The sequence below is a fragment of the Panulirus ornatus genome, chromosome 64 (genome assembly GCF_036320965.1).
Source record: "Panulirus ornatus isolate Po-2019 chromosome 64, ASM3632096v1, whole genome shotgun sequence".
NCBI lineage: Eukaryota > Metazoa > Arthropoda > Malacostraca > Decapoda > Palinuridae > Panulirus > Panulirus ornatus.
The window spans coordinates 26,614,747-26,640,511 of NC_092287.1; the positions used below are offsets into that span (position 1 = coordinate 26,614,747).

At 37.4% G+C, this 25,765-nt stretch overlaps 2 protein-coding genes across 6 annotated transcripts in view; one reads left to right on the forward strand and one right to left on the reverse strand.

Moving 5' to 3' along the window:
* Positions 1-8,566, forward strand: part of LOC139746234 (putative neural-cadherin 2) — an 82,515-nt gene extending 73,949 nt beyond the window's left edge. Inside the window, exons 24-26 of the mRNA XM_071657224.1 lie at positions 183-415; positions 1,063-1,281; positions 2,882-8,566. Of these exons, the coding sequence (XP_071513325.1) occupies positions 183-415; positions 1,063-1,281; positions 2,882-3,336 (907 nt within the window). The 3' untranslated portion in view covers positions 3,337-8,566. The remainder of the gene's footprint in view (positions 1-182; positions 416-1,062; positions 1,282-2,881) is intronic.
* A 1,824-nt stretch (positions 8,567-10,390) lies between these two features.
* LOC139746235 (rotatin-like) overlaps positions 10,391-25,765 on the reverse strand; it is a 58,125-nt gene continuing 42,750 nt past the window's right edge. For all 5 annotated transcript variants that reach the window (XM_071657229.1, XM_071657226.1, XM_071657228.1 and 2 more), the window contains 4 exons: positions 24,317-24,443; positions 22,647-22,843; positions 17,452-17,584; positions 10,391-14,436 (listed from right to left, as the gene is read on the reverse strand). In XM_071657229.1, the coding sequence (XP_071513330.1) occupies positions 12,364-14,436; positions 17,452-17,584; positions 22,647-22,843; positions 24,317-24,443 (2,530 nt within the window). In that variant the 3' untranslated portion in view covers positions 10,391-12,363. The remainder of the gene's footprint in view (positions 14,437-17,451; positions 17,585-22,646; positions 22,844-24,316; positions 24,444-25,765) is intronic.

Below are 25,765 nucleotides of genomic sequence, written 5' to 3' on the forward strand. Positions count from 1 at the left end.
TCTTTAGAAATATATCCTGTATTGAAGATGCTATTTTGCATTTGAATATCTGGTGTTTAGATTGCATCTAAATACTGACTATGACATGGCATTTTAATGGTGAGGTCACCTAAGTAATATCAATTTTAATGCTTTTCTTATCTCTTCACTGTTGTAGACTAATAATTTACTGTTGCCTGCAGCTGTGCACCAGGACAACAACTGGTGAACATCAGTTGCCAGGACATCAATGAGTGTGTGTTCCAGCCATGTTTAAATGGTGGCACATGTTACAACCTAAGACCAGCCTACCATTGTGCATGTGATCCAGCCCACATTGGAGATAACTGTGAATGGGTGAAAGTACCCATGAAACCAAACCCTCTCACTGCACCTATGGCTATAACGGCTATTACACTTTCCATGATTGTTATAAGTAAGTTTTTCGTGATTACATAATTTTACATTTTTCACAACTATAATCTGTAGTAGTTGGTAGGCAGCCACCATCCAGGAAGGTATTACCAATACTCCCAGCCTCGGTATTGGGAGGGTTAGTGACATCTGCTTAGTGAGTCAGCACTTCAGTGGTTGTCAAATTGCACTCCTTTGATCCAGGTTACTGTCTTTTCTTTCTGCCTCACCCATATGTGAATTGCTGACATTCTGTCCACAAGAACACAGTCTCTCCTTGTCACACATAACACTTGACAACACTTAACTCACACAGCTCATTCTTCATAACTCTATATTTTCCTGCAGTGAGTACTGTGTGCTAACCCTGCCTTTCAAAAGGAAAATTTTCCAAAACAAATTTCTATACCAAAAGTACTGTAGAACCAGTTATTCCATGCAATTTTCTCTTGGAGAATATTTCTTCTTTCTTTGATATAAATGGCTTCATTTCTCCTGCAATAGTAATTTAATTCAGTTCACCTGCTGAACTATAAAATCATTATCATTCTTTTTCGTCCTTCTTAAATCATGCACATTTTGTGTTGAGGTTAAAATGTAGAGACTAAATTCATAATCTCAAATCTTCAAATTTTCATTATAAAAGATATTTTGAATATTTCATTTCAGTGGTGATTGGTATCCTATTAACCATTCGCATACACCGGTCCCGTGCTGCACGCACCATTGGTCTAAGTCCAGCCAGCATGGAGGGTGTGAGAGATGCAATAGAAGACTCTGAGACTGTACAAGGAGTTACCAATAGTCATGAAAATAAGGAAGGAAATACCTTTCTTCAATCACTGAGGAGCAAAGTACCAAACAAACAGATATTTCTTTCTCCCAAAGGTAGGAATGATCAATGTATAACTGATACAGTAAGAAGAAACAAGTTTATCTTTTGTATTTACAGCACAGCCTGATTATGATTCATGGATATCCTTGAAGTTTTTCAATTTGAGTGAAAAACCTTGTAAAATATCCTTTCCTCATTCATTGTGGCTGTAACCTGAGTTTGACTTGAGTATCATAATTTATCACAGTAATGGTAAAAATAAAAGAATTGTCCAGATTAGCATTCATTAACTGCCTTGGCTTTTCTGACTTCTTGTCATTTTCCTTCCTCCTTTGGTATCTTGTCAACATTGTTAAGCTTTGTATATAGCTCTAATAGCATGGAGGCATTATGCAGGTAGTCTGCTGAACTGTCTGAAAACAAAATGCTGAAGAACTGTTATGACTTATAATAGGAAAAACCATATGCTGTTGCTTTAAATGTTATCCTAAATATACAAATGCTTTGCTAATGTGTTTTAATGAATTCTTTTTCTCAAAAGGTTTGGCAGACTTTGCTGTTTGACAGGAATGCTATGACAGAACGCCAATTGAGACATACTTTTAACGTGCAATCTTGTAAAGTATCTGAATCTGTTTTCAGTGGTACTTGACTGAAAGAGAAGTTCTTTGTCATATCAGTAAGATGAACTTTCTTTTGCCCTCATGTTTTACATTTCAATGGTATTCTAAAACTTCTTTCATTGTTCAATGAAATCTGAATTACTGAGCTAAAAATAAGACCATATTTTGGTCTACCACCGAGATGAATGAACACATTCAAATATGAGAGTGTGCTACTTAAAAATGGAATATCAATGGTAAGAGATAATGAAATTTATGATATGGAGAAAATATTAAAGGCATTGATGAGAGATGACTGTACAACAGAATTGATATCTGTTTAGTAGGACTGGAGGACAGAAGAATGAGGAATACTTTGGGGAGAAGACATTATAAAGAAAGTGAGTATAAAAGTAATGCAACTGCAAAGCAGAGAAGCAAAGGGTGATGATGAAGTGATCATTAAGCTGACAGAGTAGAGGTAAAATAAGGCAAATGAATGTAGTATTTCTTATTGCAGCATAAAATGGGACTTCATCGATGAGAAGCAGATGGAAACAATGATTTTTTTCACTACAAGGGAAAGGGATAAGACTTATTGCAAGGAATATGAAGTAAAAAGTCCACTGCTTCTTAAATTGTGAAACAAGATCATGAATGATCTTTTTCTCTGACTAGGAGTTGATTCAAGATTGAGATAGAGTTCATATAGGTATAGACATCTCCTACAATGGAAATGCCGTTTATGTGGTGTATGTTATCCAGCATCCCTTAATACATATAAGCAAACATATCTGTTGATTCAACATAAAATTGTAAATCAACTTTTTGTTTGAGTGACTTTGGGGAACAGGAGTCCTACAGCATTTATACTGTAATCTGCTAGTGTTAGCTTAATGAAATTTGCTTACATTACATAAGATTGATATAACTTTTGTTCATTTATTATGAAGATTACAGGTATTCTGGTTCTTCCAATTCAACTTTACCGAAACTTAGAGCTCAACAGCTTGCCTACAGTGAAGTGGTAATACAGTATTACTATTTGCAGGCACGAAGGTCCTGGTTACTCCTGTAGGGCTATCGACCCTTGGGTGTGAGGCTGTTACCACAAAAAGGGTCAGCCCATTAATGGCAAGAAGCACCACAAAGATTCCTGGCAGCAAAGTGCTTAAAGGTCATGATGAAACCAACGTTGAAATATGTTCTACAGCAGCAGTTGATATTGCGGCAGAGAATGTGGATTTTGATCAAAAAAGAAATATAGCCTGGATAAAGTGTTCTAAGACAATATGTTCTACTTCAGAGTGTCCTGTTGCAGCATGCTCAACAATCATGTGTTCACAAACAACAAATAAAATGCAACAGGTCAACATTGGTTCCTGCATGAACTCTGTACAACCTCTTTTAGCAAACAATGACCTCAGAGCCTATGCTTATGAGGGTGATAGCATGCCATATGGGTCACTCAATTCCACTGTTCTAGGTCACAGTAACACTAGTTGAATTGAAAGGGTAAAAGTAAATAGAAGGGACACTATGAGTAATTTGTAAGTTTGATTTTATATTCCAATAAAAGAATTTTCTTTAAAGTTCAGGCCATTTAGAACAGATCCTGCAATTGGTATTTGATAAAAGACTATCAGAGGGGAGTTGGAGTGAGGTCCCCATCTTTTCTTATTTCAATCAAAGCCAGGCCTTGAAAGATGAAAGCAAGATGAACATAAATTATGAAAAAATGTCGAATTTTCAAATATATTTCCACTTCAGTAATTCTGAAATTTCACTATTTTGATTAGTGAAGAGCCCTAAAGGAAAGTAAATTAATGAGGGGGTCCTATGCTTTTTCAAAGTGTGATGACCTCTAAAACAGATTTCAAGCCACTTCACACTATTCTATATATTTTTTCATTGTACAAAAAAAGGGGAAAAAATCTAGGGAGAAAAGGTAAATCATAAAATTTGGAAGAGTTCCCATACAGAGAGATATTGAGAAAGAAAAATTATTCTTGTGAATCATGGAAAATATCAAGAAGAAAAAGTCTGTCAAATCAGGTAAAGTAGTCTCGTCTGTGACTGTACAGACAACGCCTGGGTTGAACATTTCCTTTTCTCACTGCTAGTTTGTTGACACATCTATTATCACCTCATCTACACAACAAACAATGCACTTGGGTCACAAACTCATACATTTGTTTTCATTGTCAAATACCACATGCATCACATTCATGGAGACTTTCTCGTGTGATATACAGTGAATGTTACAGCAAAAAATGAAGAATGTTTTATCAAATACCATGGGGATATCTATATCTTTACTATAAAATCTTCAGATATTCATGCTGTTCATAATGTTACGTAATCTACTGTTATTTGCTGCACATGTCAGTAGACCAAAACCTTGATAATTCTTCATTCAGAATTTGGAAAAATTTAACATTTCACTAACTTTCCACATGCTAAAATACTAGAAAAAAAATTGTAATGGAGAAAAAATAGTGCACTATGAAAGACATTTCATTTCCTCTACATCATGACTTCTGTTATGACAACAGCTCAGCACCAGCCAAATATCATCAATATCATTAGTGCCTCAGAGACTGTCATTAATTTGTAGTGCACTGAGTGCACACACTGGGAGGAGACTGTACTAACACGCCTGAGAACACCAGGGCTCTGTCTTCCCAGATATGTTTAGGTACCTGTTACTTCATGATTTTCTGCTGGTGTTATGTATAATGGCTTCTTTATACAAAAATATTAAGAAAAAATCCTATACAGATAGGTCGAGATACAGCACAAGACAGGTAGCAACAGAGTTGGTGTTGTATCAGTTTGTGTTATATGGTGACGTTCGTTTCCACACAAATATGGGGTTAAGGATTGCAGGCATAATAATAATGATAGCAAGTGAAGTGTTTTAGATACCTGGCAGTAGACATGGTAGTGAATGAAACAATGGAAACAGTAGTGAGTCATGGGGTAGGTATGGGGGCAAAGGCTATAAGAGCACTGAAGAATGCATGGGAACAGAGATCATTGTCTAGAAGGCAAAAATGGATATGTTTGAAGTTGAAGGTATAGTCCCAGCAATGTTATAAAGATGTGAGGTATGGGCTATAAATTAGAATGTGCAGAAGAAGGTGGATGTGTTGGAAAGGAAATGTTTGAGGACAGTGAGTGGTGTGGGGGGTTTGATCGAGTAAGTAGCAAAAAGGGATATGAGAGAAAAGTGGTTGTAAAAAGAAAGTGGTTGAAAGAGCTGAAGATGTGTTGAAATGGTTTGGATATATGGAAAGAATGAGTGAAGAAAGATAAAGAGGACATATGTGTCAAAAGTGGAGACAACAAAGACAAGGGGTAGGCAAAATTGGAGTTGGAAGGATGGATTGAAAAACTTTGAATGATCAGGGCCTGAACAGGATAGAGTAAATTGCAAAAATTGTGGTATACAAAGGTCAGCGTAATGTCAATGGACTGACCCATGACATGTGAAGCTGCCAAGGTAAACTGAGAAAGGTCTGTGGGGCCTGGGTGTGGATAGGAAGCTGTGATTTTTGCACATTACAAGTGACAGCTAGAGAATGTAATTGAGCAAATGCAGCTTTTCTTCATCTATTCATAGCACTACCTTGCTAACACAGTAAATGGAAATGAAGTATGAAAAAAAGAAATACCAATAATCATAACAACAATACAGATATTTTTAAACCTTAGGTAAATAATGGAAGTAATGTATCAAATGATACTCAAAACATTATTTAAGCAATTAAAATAATATAAAATACAAAAGCAAAATAACTGACAGCTATCTGCCAATCTATCACTCCCACATTTCTTTATATTCTGGGATAGGGGACATAAGGTTTTCACTCATATCTTTTCTGAATATGTAGATAATCATTAGTTCATGCATTAGATAAGAAACTCCTGAATATAATTGTACAGAATAAATACACATACAATTTACCATACCATTCACTGAAAAAATTATGAATGTTTTGCACTTACACACAGTTACTCGCATGCATTTTAAACATTTAACTGCACCACCCATATTTCAATTACTTTTCTAAATATATCTTTTTTATTGTTATACTTACTCGCTGTCTCCCACATTAGTGAGGTAGCACAGGGAAACAGACGAAAGAATGTTCCAACCCACCCACATACACATGTATTTACATAAACGCCCACACATGCACATATACATACCTGTACATTTCAATGAATACATACATATACATACAGACACACACACACACACACACATATATATATATATATATATATACATGTACATATTCATACTTGCTGCCTTCATCCATTCCTGTCGCCACCCCACCACACATGAAACAGAACCCCTTCCCCCGTGCATCTGTGACGTAGCACTAGGTAAAGACAACAAATATATACCTTAAGTTTTGTGCATGAATCAGCCATTACCATTCTATAGTGCACTGTATAGAAAAATTTAAAAAATACAATTTACTAAATCATTCCACATTTGAAAGACAAATATGTTTAACGCATGATTGCAACTCAATGTGCTACATGTTTTTTCTGAATATGTAGACAACCATTAGTTAATTCATGTGGTTAGAATGTATTAAAGAGAACTGTGTAGAAAAAAATCTATGAAAATATATTAACCAAATCATTCACCAACTACAATACATTATGTCTAAGATGACAACTAGCTTCTCTGAAACGTTCTAGCCCATAAACTGCTACACCACCTATACTTCTGTTATAGATTTTTGTTACTACCATCCTCTATGTAATTCATTTTCAGTGTACAAATCAGTCAAGAACCTACTACATGAAAGTGTTGAAAAATATCTAAAAAATATGCTTTACAGTATCATGAGGGCCAAAGATAAAAAATATTTGAAATAATTCTCTAATGTAAATGGTGGAAATAATATACAGTACTGTACCAAATACACTAAATGTCACTTACACAAGGAAAATAATGTACAGAATAGTAAATACAAAAAATTCCATTTACTGTATCTGCCCCCTTTTCTTAAACTGACTCATCCAACCCAACCTAAGCTGATGTTGGCAGCTTGCAACATGGCAAAATATATCTGACTAAAACAGTGTATGCCATCCAAATTATCTAAGTTTTGTTCATGGAGATGATAGAATTTTTTTTGATACAGATAAGATTTGTAATCAAAGGGGAAACAATGCTGCCTTGGTGCTCTCATCAGTTACCTAAATACTAATACACACCTTAAACAGCAAGGTAATAAAGTTAACAAATCTATTTCGCTCATATGAAATGAAAGAACATCATAAGAGGATAAAAAATAATGAGGAAATTAGGTAAAACTATGTAATGGAAATGTAACCGTGCTTTAAATTTGGAAAGTCTGCACAGTTGACTAATACATTCAGATCCTAGATTCAGCTCAGGAGTTGGTTTATAATGCTGTCAAGAATGAAATTATCAATTTATGACTCAACACAACTTTCCTCTCGAAGTATACATACCCAACAAATGAAAAACTTCGTGTTATCACTGTACAAAGATGTATTGGGCATGTACCACAACCATACACATGATGAAACAAATTTGCCTACTGGAGAGTAAGCTAAACTGAAGATATATACGAAATCCCTTTACTAGGTAATGCTGATATGTCAGGTCTGATTAAAGGGTGAAGATAAGCTCAATATTATCCTTAAAATACAACCTGTTAGGGGAGATACTGGAATCAGTTGGATCGTTTGAATGGCCATTAGGAGCACAGATTTCTCAGCTGGCAAATATTACAAAAGCCTTACAAAAGAACGTGCTTCTTAGGTTTGGCCACCGTACTTGAAAGAAGCACAAAATGCTAATAGGCAAGGACCAGAGTAGACAACATAATAACAGAATTAAGAGAACCGAGACATGGGAAAAGAGTAATGGCTTTAAATTTGCCGTCTTGAGAGAGAGAGAGAGAGAGAGAGAGGGGGGGGGGGGGGGCTGGCCACAATCTTTCCTTATCACCCGTTTATCATAAACCATTAATGATATGGGTAGGGAATAACTCTTCGAGATAAAGGGATGGAGCAGCCACATGAAATCAGGCAAGAAATGTTAATGAATACGTTATGAATTATATTTACAGTACAGGTCGTAGGTGAATGGAATAAACCGGACATTGTTAATGTAGGCGGTGCATATATATATTAAAGTTGTATAATTTAAAAAAAAAAAAAAATTCTATAGTTAGGATCCCACGAGTGTAAAAGTTATATGCACAGTACAAATACGCGAATCCTCAGTAATAGTGTAGTCTAGAAGGCAAAGAAGCACGGCAAACACTGGTTAGTGATGTAGGTGGTTATGCCTTGTTGTCAGACATGCGCTACATTAAGTAGGATGTCGTACAGGCGAGTATTAATCTTTTAACACAGAAGGATGCAAAATTCAGCATGGCTAGATCTCAGAATTCACACTACTCCTACCCCGTTAAAATCATGAAATGCCTCTGGAATATACACACACACACACACACATATATATATATATATATATATATATATATATATATATATATATATATATATCACTTAACCACAATGTCATGCTACCCCTGTTAACAACCCTTGGCACGACTGACATGGGTTGAGACAACCATCGTAAAAAGAAAAAAATACGTCCATTGTGTATAAAATTGATAGATCAAAACGTGACAATAATAAGCTACGAAACCCGTCATATACAAGACTAAAATAAACATTTTTTTTTTTTTTTTTTTTTTCATACGATTCGCCATTTCCCGCGTTTGCGAGGTAGCGTTAAGAACAGAGGACTGGGCCTTAGAAGGAAAATCCTCACCTGGCCCCCTTCTCTGTTCCTTCTTTTGGAAAATTAAAAAAAAAAAAAAAAAAAAAAAAAAACATTTATATGCCTTAAATGTGTGTAGACCACTAGTGATCTTGGTAGTGATAACTTCGTATGAAATTTAACCATTTCTAAATCTTGGAAGAAACGTGTGTATAGCCCAGGGGAGTGTAGTCTGACTGGGGATAAACGCCATGTTAAGTGTTTTATAAGAACATCTATGTGTGCCTAATAAATCATATTAAATCTCGTCACTTACCTTAACCCAGAAGAAATGACCAACATACGATTTCATAAGTAAATGTTACTTACCTTCTGCCGCGCGAAATACAGACATCAGCCAGGAATGCCCAGACATCCAGGTAATAATCACTAATCCAAAATTTCCAAGTATTGCACCGTATTCAGGTTAGTCTACGCAATATATGATTTTCACCAAATACAGTATTTCACCTCTTCCTATACAACCACGCTAAATTGGCTGTTATGCTTGGTTTTTACCGTGACAATCTCCTGATAAAACGAGTTGACAAAGTAATCACTGCTCGTTTATATTAACTTCCAACACCTTTTTTATGGAAGAAAATCACTTGCACAATAAATTTCCCGTGACTTAGAGAAACTGATCGACCACAGATTTCACCTTCACTTAATCTTTTTACGTAGTCAAGAAGTGTCACCAATAGTTAGGCAGGTGTCTGCCGTACGTGCGTGCCCTTGGCATGACAAGGGACGACTGACTCCTGGCCTGAGTTCGGGCCGGGGTCAGTAGTTTGACCATCGGAACGCTAGTTTGGATGGTTCATAACAGCTGGCAAAACCTTATAGTTATCTCAAATTTCCATTTCAATTCATGAAGGATTTAAGAGCTTACAGTAAAGAATACATTTAAGATAGCATACTGTTATAACTGAGGACCCCAACGGGCGTACACGCTGGCTTGTTTACACATTCACCATCATTACGGTCGTTCACCTCTCATGAGTATTCTAATTACCTTGAAACAAGTGCATAAGGCTTCATATGTACACTTACCAAGTTATGGCCTAGGTCATGTATAGTGTGACTTCTGATGACGGACAGATGTACAATGGTGATGGACAACATAATTCTTAAGTGTATGTCATTTTGTACAGATGACTCATGAGGAAGCAAGAAAATGTTATGCCATAGAAGCACTGCTCCCAAGTCACACAGACTTAATGAGAATATTAAAATGTTGAAAACAATGCAGATTAAAACAAGACACATTAGTAACAAACTAAAAAAGTAACAAACATATTTAGTGAAAAAAATGGAAGGGGTTTAAAACTATTATGAACTGTTTACAGATCTTCAAAAGACTAAAGTCTCATGAAGACTACAGAAATCAAATGTCTAAGAATACAATAACAAATATTCATGAATGGTATCAACAGCACTTAGGAACCTTGAATGTGTAAAGCCAAAACCAGAATTGACCACAATAATGACTTAACAGCATAACTATAATCATTATTATCATAATATTACCCCAGGAATCCTTCTTCAAGGGAACCTGCAGCTTCAAGGATGCACTGCAGTCAGTAACAACGAAAACGTTGAAATCCTTTTGAGTGATTTTGAGTGAGAAGTTCTATGAGACAGCACTCTGATTATCTAACATCAAAGAAAGTGACTTTCCATAAAGCCAACACGATAATTCTTTTACACTGATAATGGAATAAAACAAGGTAATGTCTTATCACCAATTATATTTGTAAAATACGAATGACTAGATTCTGTAAAAAGAAATATATATACAAGGGTTGTTCTATCAAAATAACTATTTAGAACCTTCAACCATGGCATCTGGTATAATATCTTTTCCTACTCTTAACAACAATCAGCAATAAACAATACAGGAATCACTGCCAAGATAGGAAAGAACCTTTGGAAGAGTTTGGTAATAAAAGTATGATAAAAATACTGGTCATAAGTGGAAGAGGTGAGAATGCTGATATATGAACTGGAAAAAAATATTACCTATCAACTTAAATGATCCAAGTCTTTGCAATTCAAGATCAGTGATAAAAAAGAATCCAAAGAGTGAATAGCAAAGTTCCAAAGCAAGCTGACTTCCTCTTCTTACCAGGAAGCATGATTTCTTGATGCTGTTCTGATGATAATTTTGCCATATGGTATTGAACCAAGGGTAATGCTAAAAAATATATATAAAAAGAATATAGTAGCAAAAGAACGAATTAAACTATAATATCAATATTAGTCAAAATGCAAACTATCGGAATGATAGGATAGTATAAGGGAACAACACATTATACCAATTACAACATTATTAAACTAAATATTATTCAGGTGGATGGGCCATAAAGCAAGAATGCTAAATACCAATGGAGAATGTGGAAGGACAGCATCCAAGAAACCCTCACAATGTAGGATTATGAGGGATGCACTGCAGCAGGGGTGTTGTTTAATTTGCTTATGGATGAGGTGGTTTGGGAAGTAAATGCAAGAATTTTGGAGAGAGGGGTGAGTATGCAGTCTGTGGGGGATGAGAGGTCCTGGGAATGAGTCAGTTGTTTGTCAATGATTCAGCTCTGGTAGCTGATTCCAGTATGAAACTGCAGATGTTGGTGACTGAGTATGGAAAAGTGTGAGAAAGGAAAAAGCTGAGATTAAATGTGAATATGAGAAAGGAAACAGTTGAGATTAAATGTGAATATGAGCAAGGTTATTAGGTTCAGTAGGGTTGACAAGTTATCTGGGATGTAAGTTTGAATGGAGAAAAATTGGAGGAAGCAAAGTGTTTTAGATATCTGGGAGTGGACTTTGCAGCAAATGGAACCATGGAAGTGGAAGTGAGTCACAGGGTGGGGGAGGGAGCGAAGGTTCTAGGAGCAACGAAGAATGCGTGGAAGGAGAGAACGTTATCTCTGAGAGCAAAATGGGTATGCTTGAAGGTACATAACTCCCAGTGATGCTTTATGGATGCGAGACATGGACTACAAATAAGGATGTGCAGAGAAGGGTAGCAATGCTGTTTCCTGTGGGGCAGGGTGTTGCCAGGAATGAATGAGGGCAAGAAAGTATGAATATGTACAAGTGTATATATGAATATGTATGTATGTGTATGTATGTATGTACGTATGTTGATTTGTATACATATATGTATTTATATGTACATGTATGGGTGTTTATATGTATATATGTGTATATGAGCGGATGGGCTGTTCTTCCTCTATTTCTTGGCACTTCCTTGCTGACATGGGAAACAGTGATCAAGTAGTATAATAAATATAAATAAATATACATAATGTTTTTTCATACGAGTCTACTGCTTCCCACGTTAATGAGACAGATTTGAGGAAAACTGAAAGATTATACATATTGGGTAAGGGGACAAAGGTTCTTGGAGTAGTGTGGAATGTGTGGAAAGAGAGATTGTTATCTAGGAGGGCAAAAATGGGTATGTTTGAAGGTATACGAGTCCCAATGATGCTTTATGGATGCAAGGCATGGACAATAGATAAGAATGTGTGGAGGAGGGTGGAGGTGTTGGAAATGAAATGTTTTATGACAATATGTAGTGCAAGGAGGTTTGATTGAGTAATTAAAGGGTAAGAGAGAGGTGTGGTAATAAAGTATGCCTAACACCTGAAAAGTGACGTCTTAATTTCACTATGATGGACACATCAAAAAAAATCTACAAATTATCTAATCATATCAAGAATTTTCTGAGATATACTTGCTGCTTTACCACCTTGCGTTTCAATTATATTTTTCAATAATGGCTGAAATGGGTGTTGTTTAATAATTGCTTGTCCTCTCTGATTATTTGCTATCAAAGCCCAAAGATTAACCAAAGCCAGCTCTGTTGACTGTTCATCCCCACTTTTTCCAACAATATTAATTAAAGTTTTAATAAAATCATCAGACGCTAATACTGACTGAACTGAATGGTGGTTCAGGGACATATTACCCATTATTCTAAGAGCATCTTTCTGTAAGCTACCTTCTGCTACAAGGTCATAAATGATACTAATCCAACCATTTGACCTGCAAATAGCTATCCGTGATTCATGGTAGGTAGTAAGAAAAATAAGAAGCTTCAAAATGCTTGTTGTGATTATCATACCCTCTTTGAATGCAATTTTGCAGGCGAGCCACTTCATTAAATAACTGATGAGGTCAAGTTTATTCATAACAGAGGCACACACTTGTAATCTTGCACAGTTTATCAAAATTGAAATTCCTGAGAGAATACTATCTCTAGAAATATCCTTAAAGGACACATTGAAATTTCTATTACATGTGAGTAATTTTACCAGCTGCTGACAGACTAATGTAGTTATAAGTGCAAGGAGAGGCCTTTTAGAGCGTGATGTACTAAGCAAAACCCCAGGCAATCCACTTGTACGGGTCAAAATTAAACAAACTTGATGATGGGCTGATGCAGTTAATATGAATCTCAAAATAGCTTCTAAGAGAGATGGTGTATTAAGTGCAGGTACCCATAGTGGGTGAAGTAATGGCACTATTGATTTACCTACAATCTCCACCCAACGTCCTCTGCCATGAACCCAGTTTGTTGCCACCCCCAAGTTTTGTATAACTGTTTGAACATCATCTTGAATTTCTTTATTTTTTAACAAATGACTTGTGATATGAATATTGATGGTACGAAGCTTCTCCTGAAGGTCACTGAGTGGCTTTGTGAGAACAGGAAGTAAGAAGTGTTGTAAATGATGAGCAGCTTCTTTGGCACTCTCTGATACTAAAAGCAACAATTTAAAGCAATTTAAGAAAAGGAAAAGATGCTGTTGTTCCATGACTAAGTCTTTGGTCTTTTGCTTTTCTAAAGCTTGTTTCCCCATTTCCTGTAAGTCAGGTAAAGAACAAATCAACTGAATAAGGTGACGAGAAAGTTCCCAACCAGGACATATATTCTGGTCATTTAATAAAGGAACAGGTACATCTAAAGCCCCAGATATAGTTCTTGGAAGATCTTCTTGTGATGAAATTTCACTTTGAAAGACAGACTGTAAGACATTAGTAAGAAAACTTACTACAGCAACTTGAAGGTCATGTGAGGCTGAAGAGTGCAGGCCATCCAGTATGGGACGAAGGGTTAGTGAAGGAGAGACAGCAATCCACTGCACAACTTGTGCTGCTCCCCAACCCCCTCCACACACCAAGGCATTTAACACCTCAAGACTTGCAACACTGATATTTGTCCTTTCTGAAGCTGAGCATAACACCACTAAAGTGAGATGTATAAGACTTGTGTCACGAGCAAGAAGTGGTGCTTTTTCACCATCAAACTTCAATACAGCACCAATAAGAACCAAAGCTGCTTCCGTTGCTTGTACATGAATCTCTGAAGTATTTATATGAGAAATAATGATTTGAAGTTGTTTAACTATTAAAGTTATAATATCATGTGAAAACAACTGTAAAATAACTTCTGAGGGTTTTAAGAGCAAAATATTAACAAGGAGTCTCAACACAGTCTCATACAGCTGGACTGAAACTGTAGGTGATGTTGATCCATGAGATTTTATATCCTTCTGCCCTCCTACAGTATTGGGGATATCATTTGCTGATGTATAAAAAGAACTAAGTTGGCTTACAGAAAGATACAACTCCCCCTGATTTATGGGTTGTGTTTCTACTGTTAGATGCTCCTGAGATACACACAGCCTGGCCAAAACTGAACACAATACACTATAAAAGTTGCAGTGCTGAAGCAAAACCATTAATGCTGGTAAGCCTTCCACTGATTCCTGAAACAGAAAAAGAAAAATTTTAATACCAATACCATATACTGAGAGCACATTGACCCTGGTATACCAAATCATTCCAAAACACTCTATTAATTGCATGCCTTTCACCCTCTTGTATGTTCAGGCCCTGATTGCTCAAAATCTTTTTCGCTCCATCCTTCCACCTCCAATTTGGTCTCCCACCTCTCCTTGTTCCCTTCACCTCTGACACATATATCCTCTTAGTCAATCTTTCCTCACTCATTCTTTCCATATGTCCAAACCATTTCAACACACCCTCTTCTGCTCTCTTAACCACACTTTTTATTACCTAACATCTCTCTCACCCTTTCATTGCTTACTCAATCAAACCACCTCACACCACATATTGTCCTCAAAAATTTTATTTCCAACACATCCACCCTCCTCTGCACAACCCTATCTAAAGCCCATGCCTCGCAACCATATAACATTATTGGAACTACTATTCCTTCAAACATACCCATTTTTGCTTTCAGAGATAACATTCTCTCCTTCCACACATTCTTCATCACTCCCAGAACCTTCATCCCCTTCCCCACCCTGACTCATTTCTGCTTCCATGGTTTCATTTGCTGCTAAGTCCACTCCCAGATATCTAAAACACTTCACTTCCTCCAATTTTTCTCCATTCAAACTTACATCCTAATTAACTTGTCCCTCAACCCTATTGAACCTAATAACCTTGCTCTTATTCACATTTACTCTCAACTTCCTCCTTTCACACATTTTCCCAAACTCGGTCACCAACTTCCACAGTTTCTCACTTGAATCAGCCACTTGAGCTGTATCATCAGCAAACAACAACTGACTCACTTCCCAGGCCCTCTCATCCCCAACAGACTGCATACTCGCCCCTCTCCAAAACTCTTGCATTTACCTTCCAAACCACCCCATCCATAAACAAATTAAACAACCATGGGGGCATCACACAGCCCTGCCACAGACCAACCTTCACTGGGAACCGATCACTATCCTCTCTTCCAACTCATGCACATGCCTCACATCCTTGTTAAAAACTTTTCACTGCTTCTATCAACTTATCTGCCCCACCAATTACTCTTAAGACCTTCCACAAAGCATCTCTATCAACCCTATCATATGCCTTCTCCAGATCCATACATGCTACACATAAATCCATCTTTTCTCTAAGTATTTCTCACACACATTCTTCAAAGCAAACACCTGATCCACACATCCACTACCACTTCTGAAACCACACTGCTCTCCCCCAGTTTGATGCTCTGTACATGGCTTCAACCTCTTAATCAACACCCTCCCATATAATTTACCATGAATTGAGTACTCAACAAACTTATGCCACTGTATCTTGAACACTCACCTTTATCCCCTTTTCCTTTGCAAAATGGCACTATGCATGCATTCTGCCAATCCTCAGGCACTTCACCATGAGCCAAAAGTACAGTGAATATCCTTACCAATCAATCAACAATGCAGTCACCCCCTTTCTTCATAAATTCTACTGCAATACCATTCAGTCCCACTGCCTTGCTGGATTTCATCTTCCACAAAGCTTTCACTACCTCTTCTCTCTTAACCAAACCATTCTCCCTGATCCTCTCACTTCACACACCACCCTGACCAAAATACCCTATATCTGCCACTCTGTCATCAAACACATTCAAAAACCTTCAAAATACTTGATGGCTGTTTCCCGCTCAGCGAAGTGGCGCCAGAAAACAGATGAAGAATGACCCATCCACTCATATACAAATATCAATGCCCATATATGTACATATACATGTACATACATATCAACATATACATACACATATATACACTAAAAGGAGTGGGAGTGGGAGGCTAGAAATCCTCCTTTCCAATTTACTTTTCCAAAAGAAGGAACACAGAAGGAGTCCAAGTGAGGCTTTTTTTCTTCATGCATGTTCACTGTTTCCCACATTAATGAAGTAGTGCCAGGATAAGACCTAATTTGCTCACATCCATTCACTGTCACATAAAATGCCCTGAAACCAGAGACTCCATCCAGAACTAGACCCCACAGACCTTTCCCTGGTTTCACCCAACCACTTCATATTCCCATTGCTAGTATGTCATTCCTTATCTAACCCATTGCTCCAGTTCACTTTATCTTTTGCATGCCTCACACCCTCCTGCATGTTCATACTCCAAACACACAAAGCTCCTTTCACTGTATCCTCCCATCCCCTCTGGTTTTTCCCTTTTCCTTGTTCCCTCCAATTCCAACATGTATACACTCTATCATCCTTTCCTCATTCATTCTTTCCATTGTGCTCAGACCATTTTAACATACCTATAGCTTTCTCTTATATACTTTTTTTACTTCCACGCCCCTCTCGTACCCTATAATTTCTTATTTGATCAACTCTCCTCACACCCCCTATTGTCCTTAAACATTCTACCAACATGTTCACCCTCTTCTGAACTTTTCCATCTATGGCCCATGCCTTACAAGCTTCCAACACCATTGGGGCTACTGTACCATAAACATAACTGCTTTCACCTCTCTTTCCACTTGATCCTCAGTGCAACTCAGGTGTGTAAGGTATCTAAAATACTTAAATTCCTTTCGGTTCTAACCATTCAAACTCACATTCCAATCACTCACTCCCTTGCTAAACTTAACAACCTTACTTTTATTTACATTTAACTCTTAACTTTCTCCTTTCACAAACTCTCCCAAACATACACTCCACCTTCTGCAATTTGTCACTAAAGCATGCTACTAGACTGCCATCAAGAAATTGCAACGAACTCACTTGCATCTCTTCTTGTAATATCACTTGATACATAAGTCTCAATATATTATGATACCCTAACAGTCATGCGTACCTTTACTGCTTAAGATTGCAGATATATGAAATGTTTTTTAAGAGAAAAACAAAAAATACACAAGAAAAAATCAACTTGGTACAAACTCTATTTAATTCATTCTTTTAAGGCAAACAATTAGGGTTGAAAGAAATTTTTTTGTATATTCTTTATCATTCTTACTCCAGTAAGAGAATCTGCAACAACAGGAGAAATCCAGGGGTTCCTTGATGTTGGTCCATTTCTTGTTAACTTGATCAACACTTTTGCAGCAGATGTGCGAACTAAGCAGCTCTGATCAGATGACAGCAAGTAACTGTGAAAAGGAGACATTATTTGATACCTCTTCTACTGCAAAGAGAAGGTAACTACTTTGTGAAGTGGGGTACCACACATTCTTAAACTAAAGAACATTCATAAAAAAAAGTGATATTTTGTTATCTTTATTACTTAATATACCTGATGTGTCTTTTCCTGATTATCTATCATTAGTATTCCCCATAGACAAAGTTTTCATGAGCCCACGACTCCACATGTTTAAGAGTTGACAAATGTTCTATATTTAACATAATTCAGAAATTTCAAGAAATACTCTTTTGCCCAAGGGTATGGAGACAATGATAATCAAATTACATTTGGGAAATAATACACAAACCTCAAACTTTTGAGGAACTAACCTCATCAAAGCAAAATGACACACACAACTATTCACTTTCAACCCCAACTCAGATAAATGCCAAACCCAGCACTTCATATATAATCATGTATTGACATCTTAGACTACTTAGGATCAGGCCACACCCAGTATTTCATATTCAAACATCTACTGACATCTTAGACTACTTGGGATCAGATATTCTGGTAAGTACAGTAAATAATTGCAGATGTAATGTTAAAAACTTTCATAAACTTAAATATTGCAAAAAGACATCAACTGGGCTAAATCATAATCTACTTAATCTGCTGTGTGGTTCCCTTCATATAAGTTATGAAGAATATATAAAATAAAAAATTGGCAAGGTTTCTGGATCGGAGGATATCTAGCAGAACCTGTTTTTTCATAACATTCAAGATTTCAGTAAGAAGTCTTATTCATATTTTCCTAACAATGAAAATTAAGATTCTTGTTATCACTTTTTCAAACCATTCATTGGAAGCTCTGTAAGCTAATAAAAAAACAATAAAACATAGTGGATTGTGAAAGCAACAGTATACCTGCCTAAAGCTGTGTAAATCTTGATATTAAAACAGAGTCACTTGCACTGCCTAATGTTCCATCATGAGTTCCATATAAGGAAGCTAATGAGTTCACCAATTTACAGAAGATTGTATGCTGCAATACAAATCTATGCTGAATACCTGTACACTTTTTTTCAGCCTAACTGTCTCTCCTGCCTTAGTGAGATAGTGTTTGGAACATGCAAAAAATGGCCTCATCTGCACACATCCACTCTACAGCTGTTTTTATTTTGTATGTGCTGTAAATCTGGAATGATGAATGATGGGAAGCTCAAATTTTTATATGTTTAAGTTAGGGACTGGCCTAATAAATATATGAGTTTGACGTTCCATTATTTATCACCCGTGTTATTTTCTTTTTTCTTTCATACAATTTTGCTGTTTCCTGTGTGAGTGAAGTAGCATCAAGAGCAGATGAATGAGGTTCATGTCATGTGTTGTTCTTGAGTCATGATGCAAGCAGGAAGGTTTTTACATATAGACAGACAGACAGATGCACAGCTGACAACACAATGTTCTGCATACAGTATGTGGATAGGCAGGACATAAAAATGGTGTATTCCCAGTGCTACTGAAAAAAATTTGATTAACTGATCTAACAGACCATTATATTTCTTTTTCATTAAAGCACACTTTTTTCATTAACTAAGCTGATTATTTCATGTTCATTGTTAGTAACTGCCACTGTTACTGCTTGCCATAACAATTCAATTTCAGAATGATATACATTATCTACCATCATAGTTAAATCTGCTCTGAATACAGGTATACTGTAGACATTTCTTAACACAAGCCCATTCAGGTAAAGTGAAACATGAACTTCCATACATACATGTGCTCTTTTTACTCTTTCATTGTGCTTTTCACGTTGATTCATCCAATGGAAAAGTCTCTGGTCTTACCACCCTTACATTTAATCATCATGAATATCAGTCTGAGATTAATTTGTTATGGCAAGCAATAAGCAGTGGGAATCACTGATAATGACTGCATTTGGTCCCCATTCACTCTACAGGCACCCTCATTTGAAATATCCCTTTCCCTACTTGGTTCTCTTGCCATGTATCCATCTCTTCTGTGGTCTACCTTCTCTCCTTGTACAGTAAGCTCCATGTGTGTTGTTACCACATACCATGCCTCACTCATGTGGCATGTCTTTTTTTTTTTTTTTTTTTTTTTTTTTTTTTTTTTTATACTTTGTCGCTGTCTCCCGCGTTTGCGAGGTAGCGCGAGGAAACAGACGAAAGAAATGGCCCAACCCCCATACACACGTACATACACACGTCCACACACGCAAATATACATACCTACACAGCTTTCCATGGTTTACCCCAGACGCTTCACATGCCTTGATTCAATCCACTGACAGCACGTCAACCCCTGTATACCACATCGCTCCAATTCACTCTATTCCTTGCCCTCCTTTCACCCTCCTGCATGTTCAGGCCCCGATCACACAAAATCTTTTTCACTCCATCTTTCCACCTCCAATTTGGTCTCCCTCTTCTCCTCGTTCCCTCCACCTCCGACACATATATCCTCTTGGTCAATCTTTCCTCACTCATTCTCTCCATGTGCCCAAACCATTTCAAAACACCCTCTTCTGCTCTCTCAACCACGCTCTTTTTATTTCCACACATCTCTCTTACCCTTACGTTACTTACTCGATCAAACCACCTCACACCACACATTGTCCTCAAACATCTCATTTCCAGCACATCCATCCTCCTGCGCACAACTCTATCCATAGCCCACGCCTCGCAACCATACAACATTGTTGGAACCACTATTCCTTCAAACATACCCATTTTTGCTTTCCGAGATAATGTTCTCGACTTCCACACATTTTTCAAGGCTCCCAAAATTTTCGCCCCCTCCCCCACCCTATGATCCACTTCCGCTTCCATGGTTCCATCCGCTGACAGATCCACTCCCAGATATCTAAAACACTTCACTTCCTCCAGTTTTTCTCCATTCAAACTCACCTCCCAATTGACTTGACCCTCAACCCTACTGTACCTAATAACCTTGCTCTTATTCACATTTACTCTTAACTTTCTTCTTCCACACACTTTACCAAACTCAGTCACCAGCTTCTGCAGTTTCTCACATGAATCAGCCACCAGCGCTGTATCATCAGCGAACAACAACTGACTCACTTCCCAAGCTCTCTCATCCCCAACAGACTTCATACTTGCCCCTCTTTCCAGGACTCTTGCATTTACCTCCCTAACAACCCCATCCATAAACAAATTAAACAACCATGGAGACATCACACACCCCTGCCGCAAACCTACATTCACTGAGAACCAATCACTTTCCTCTCTTCCTACACGTACACATGCCTTACATCCTCGATAAAAACTTTTCACTGCTTCTAACCACTTGCCTCCCACACCATATATTCTTAATACCTTCCACAGAGCATCTCTATCAACTCTATCATATGCCTTCTCCAGATCCATAAATGCTACATACAAATCCATTTGCTTTTCTAAGTATTTCTCACATACATTCTTCAAAGCAAACACCTGATCCACACATCCTCTACCACTTCTGAAACCGCACTGCTCTTCCCCAATCTGATGCTCTGTACATGCCTTCACCCTCTCAATCAATACCCTCCCATATAGTTTACCAGGAATACTCAACAAACTTATACCTCTGTAATTTGAGCACTCACTCTTATCCCCTTTGCCTTTGTACAGTGGCATGTCTTAGTCTGTATTAATATCTATCTGTCTATATCTCTGATGCCTATTCCCTTATGAAACTCCCTCAAGGGCACAACAATAGTGTCTCCATAGCCAGTGAACTGTGCTGCTTCTTAGCCTTCATGCCTCATCCTAAACAGGCCACTGAAGAGGGCAAGTCTAGTGCAATGTTTGCAGAGGCTCCTACCTAATGTTCCAACTGACTGCTTCTACCTAATGCTTCTGCTTAATGTTCCTACCAACTACTTCTACCTAAGGTTACTACCTAAAGCTCCTGTCTAAATGCTCGTACCTACTACTACTGTCTATTGCTCCTAACATTTTGCCAAAAGGCTGTGTGACTTAAGTGTTGTCAAGTATTCTGTAGGACAAGGAGAGATTGTATGTTTGTGGACAACATGCCAATAATCCACATGTGGGTGAGGCAGAAAGAAGAGACAGCTACCAGAGTTAGAGGAGTTCAACATGACAACCACTGATGTGTTGGTTCACTACACAGACATCATTAACCCTCTTTCCAGGTGTCACTTGTCCCCTATGTTAAGTTTGAAAGCAGCACAATGCAACCCTGTAATCAAATAAACATGTTGGGAACAACCATATCCTCCACTGTATCTAGGAAACCCTACATAGTCAATATCACTGTTTTTCTTTTGAGCTGCTATTTCACACTGAGAGAGGTTTTACTTACCCTAGTTTGGAATACTGTTCACACATTTGGGATAGTTCTTCCTACACCACACTATTAACTAAATTAACTAAAGTGGAATCAAAAGCTGTCCATCTCAATAACTCCTCACCCATTACCTCTCCCTCAACCTACCTCTATGTCTCCTGTGATGCTACTGCCCGCTCCATTCTACAGGTATTATTTCAGCCAAAATTCTAGCAGGATATAAGCATGTGTTCCTACCACTGGGCTTAGATCCATGACACTACTGGCTGTTGCTTCCCAAAGTTTCTGTGTGGAGCCATATGAGGACTGACAGTTGTGAAACTTCTCCCCTTTAACTATAAAGGTGAAGCTGTGATATTCTCTTTCTTCCTTCATCTTTCCCTCTTCTTACAATCCTTCTAACATTAACAGCCAGGTCTACAAGTACCTGAGGTACTTTGATTAAGTTCTTTATTATTTTTTCTTACTCTTCTTTCTTTTCAACAAAGTTGGCCACGACTGAGACATGTTTTGCCCATTTGATGGTGGTCAATACATGAAATATTACACAGAAAAATCAAAAGCAGGCAAATGAGAAATAACCATACAACTAAAGGAGGTGTATGAGACATCCTCCTTGAAATCTAGAAAACTGTGAAGTTATTACTGTTTTACCTACATCACTGGTTGAAAATTGACTAAAAACAAAAGAGAGCACAAATTTCTGGAAGGAAAAAAATCTAAATACTGTTAAGCTATAAAACACAAACCTTAGAGCGGCTCCCCATATTCCTCCTGAAACTTGGGTTAGACTATCATGAAGGAGACTTTGACCACTGGCTTGAGTAGCTAAGGTTGCTGCTATGTTAAGCCCAGCACTAATTATACTGTGGTCACGATACACCCACAATGAGACCAACCATGAACAGTCCAACACGCCATCTCCAACAGGCCATGTTCTAACAGCCTGAAAAAAAAAGTCAGTACATCATTTAAATTTACTGAAAAATCAGCCATGTAACTTAATGTATCTCTATCAAATATACAATAATAAATATATTATTTATATTACTTATCCATGAGCTGTGGTATTGGTGCATTAGACATGACAGCTAGAGACAGAGTGTGAATATACATATCCATGAGATAATTGTGCATATATGCCTTCCCTTTCCATCCTAGGAGTCCCTTCTATCCTTATGAGACTCCTGCAGCACTCAGGAAGTTGGGTACATTCACTGGTCGGGACCATAAGTCATATAATGTGATGTGTGTGCTTCTAAGTGCAGAAAGAACAGAATATTGAGTAAGTGCTCAGTGTCTTCTTTCTGGATGTTCCATTTTGGGCAAGAAAAGTTTTCGGATTTGTTAAAATGGTGTTTGTAGTGTTATTGTGATGGGTGATGTCCAGAGCATAAGTGGGACAGTGTGACTCATGTTTGTCTGGGGACTGAAGTATCTGATGGGTGGATGTCCAGAGGGTTGGAGTTTAAGACAGCTGGAAAGTCGGTTATTAAATGTTTGCCAAGTTATTCTAATGTATGTATGGTTTGTTTGTGTTCTATCAGTTGCGAGTGGAGGCCCTGTGAGTAGAGATCACTGAAGTGTGAGGAGAGGTAAGCTTTTCATTTCTACTTAATGACTGGAGGTCAGTTACAACGTAGTTAGAGTGGGAGAGGTCTACCACTGTTATAAAGAATTGGGACTGCATTGGGAGGATCTTTGTTTCATTGTGAAGATGTTGACTGTTTGTAGTCACTGTACTTGGTTATGATATGGTAGAAGACTGGGTGCGTGAGGCATAGTTTAAAGTGGAGCAGATAAAGTGTTTGTATAGGATGTTGAGGGATTCTATTTCTTGTCCAAATGTTGGTTCACTTTCCTTCTTCTATAGGTATTACTACCTAGACCAGGTGATACTCAGAAAGCTGCTGCATTACATGATTACTGTGTGGCTGTTGGTAACTCAAGGGTGGGCTGTTTTGATAATCATTTTTCTGCTACACCTCAAAGCTCTGGAACTCTCTACCCTCTAATGTCTTTCCCATTAACTATGACCAGGCACTTTTAAAAGATAGGTTTTTCTCTCCCTCCAAAATTCATAAAACTTACATTAACCTCATTATATTTCAATTAAGACTTGGTCTTGATGTGGACTTTGTCTGTGATTGAAGCTGTAAAAAAAAAAAGGAAAAGAAAAAAAAATTGGTGCAAGTTGTTATGTATAGTATACCAAACCCTAGTCTCCTCATCCACAGTCAGGTCCTGCAGACCAATTTGTGGTTTCCTCTGACCACTTCATGAACCCTGTCTTGCCAAAAGACAGCACCACCCCCATACACTACGATGCTTGAATTTGTTCTATCCCACAAAAGAGTACAACATTTTTTTCATTAGTGAAAAAATAAAGATACTAAAAACTTGTAAAAGAACAAATTACCTGGGTCAAGTCTATGCTAGGATGAGAGAGTAAATGTACCAGTGCAAGGGAAGAGTACAAAGTTATCATCCGTCCCATGTAAGAGTTGTGTGCTCTGCCTCGACCAATGTGAAATGTGCTGGTCAACCTGTTCATGAATAAAGACTTTTAAGTAGAAACACATTATTACAAAATTGTTTTATTACAATAAAGACTTTTTTCAACCCTAACTGCCTTTCCTACTTTAGCAAGGTAGCTTCACAAACAAATGAAAAAACAATGTCCTCATTTGTATACATGCAGTCTGTAACATTCATGTATAATGTACCAAAACCAGACACTTCTATCCACAGCTAAGACTCACATACTACTCTATGTTTTTTCTTGATAGCTATTCTCCAAATATGGGACTCAAGTGAGAGGGTAGGGATGATGTTAACTCCTGAGTGCCTCTCACACACTGAATTCTCAAGCTTATTTCCAGCTAAATAATAATCAAATTAAGAAATTCTTTTACTCCTTAAATAGGAGCTCCATCAGCATCTGTATACATTGCTTTAAGTCGAACATTACCATTGTCTCATTTTTTCCTGTTTTTCTGTAATCATCAATTTGAACTGTACAGGAAAGGAGTTTTACACTTGTGGGGCCCCATTCTTTGAACATTCTTCACTATCATATAACCTCTTATATAACTTCTTTAATTTATGCCATCTGCATTATCATGTTCTTGATCATTCTATTCAACTCTTTGTGCTTCTTCAGGTGCAGTGACCAAACTTGATAATCATATCAAAGCTTTGGCTCCTATGTAGGATACAGACAGCTTCTTAAATATTACCATACCCATATAATTAAAAGGTATTATGATATTTGTTAGAAGACAAGTTATATTTTACTATGCTCCAATTATGGGACTCAGATGACAGGTTAGGGATGATGTTGACTCCTAAGTCCCTCTCACACACAAAATCCTGAAATGCATCTCCTGATAGATAATAACTTTACTATGGTTTTCTTTAACTGTCTCATCATCCTTAAATTGGAGTTTTTACTGTGAGCTACTAATCAATCAACATTTGTGTACAATACTTTCAGTTGAAAATTACAAGTGCCTCATTTTCCTCCCTGTCTGCTTGTAATTAAAATTGGTAATTACTTAGCTGTACTGTAAAGGGAGGGAGTTTTACACTCATGGGGTCCCACCCCTTGAACATTCTCTGCTATCAAACAACTTCTTAAATCCATATGCGATGTTTGCACTAACCATGTCCTAAGTCATTCTACTATCATACCATAAAATAATTTTTGACATCTTTTCTTACTTTTCATATAATGTCCTCTGACTGCTCTGTCCCTGCATCTATTGAATTGTTCACTGTCCATGTCCTTGATCTCTTTTAATAACTTAAAGGTTGTAAGCAGGTCACCCCTCACTTTCCCCACTCCCAAAATGGAGAAATTTAAGGC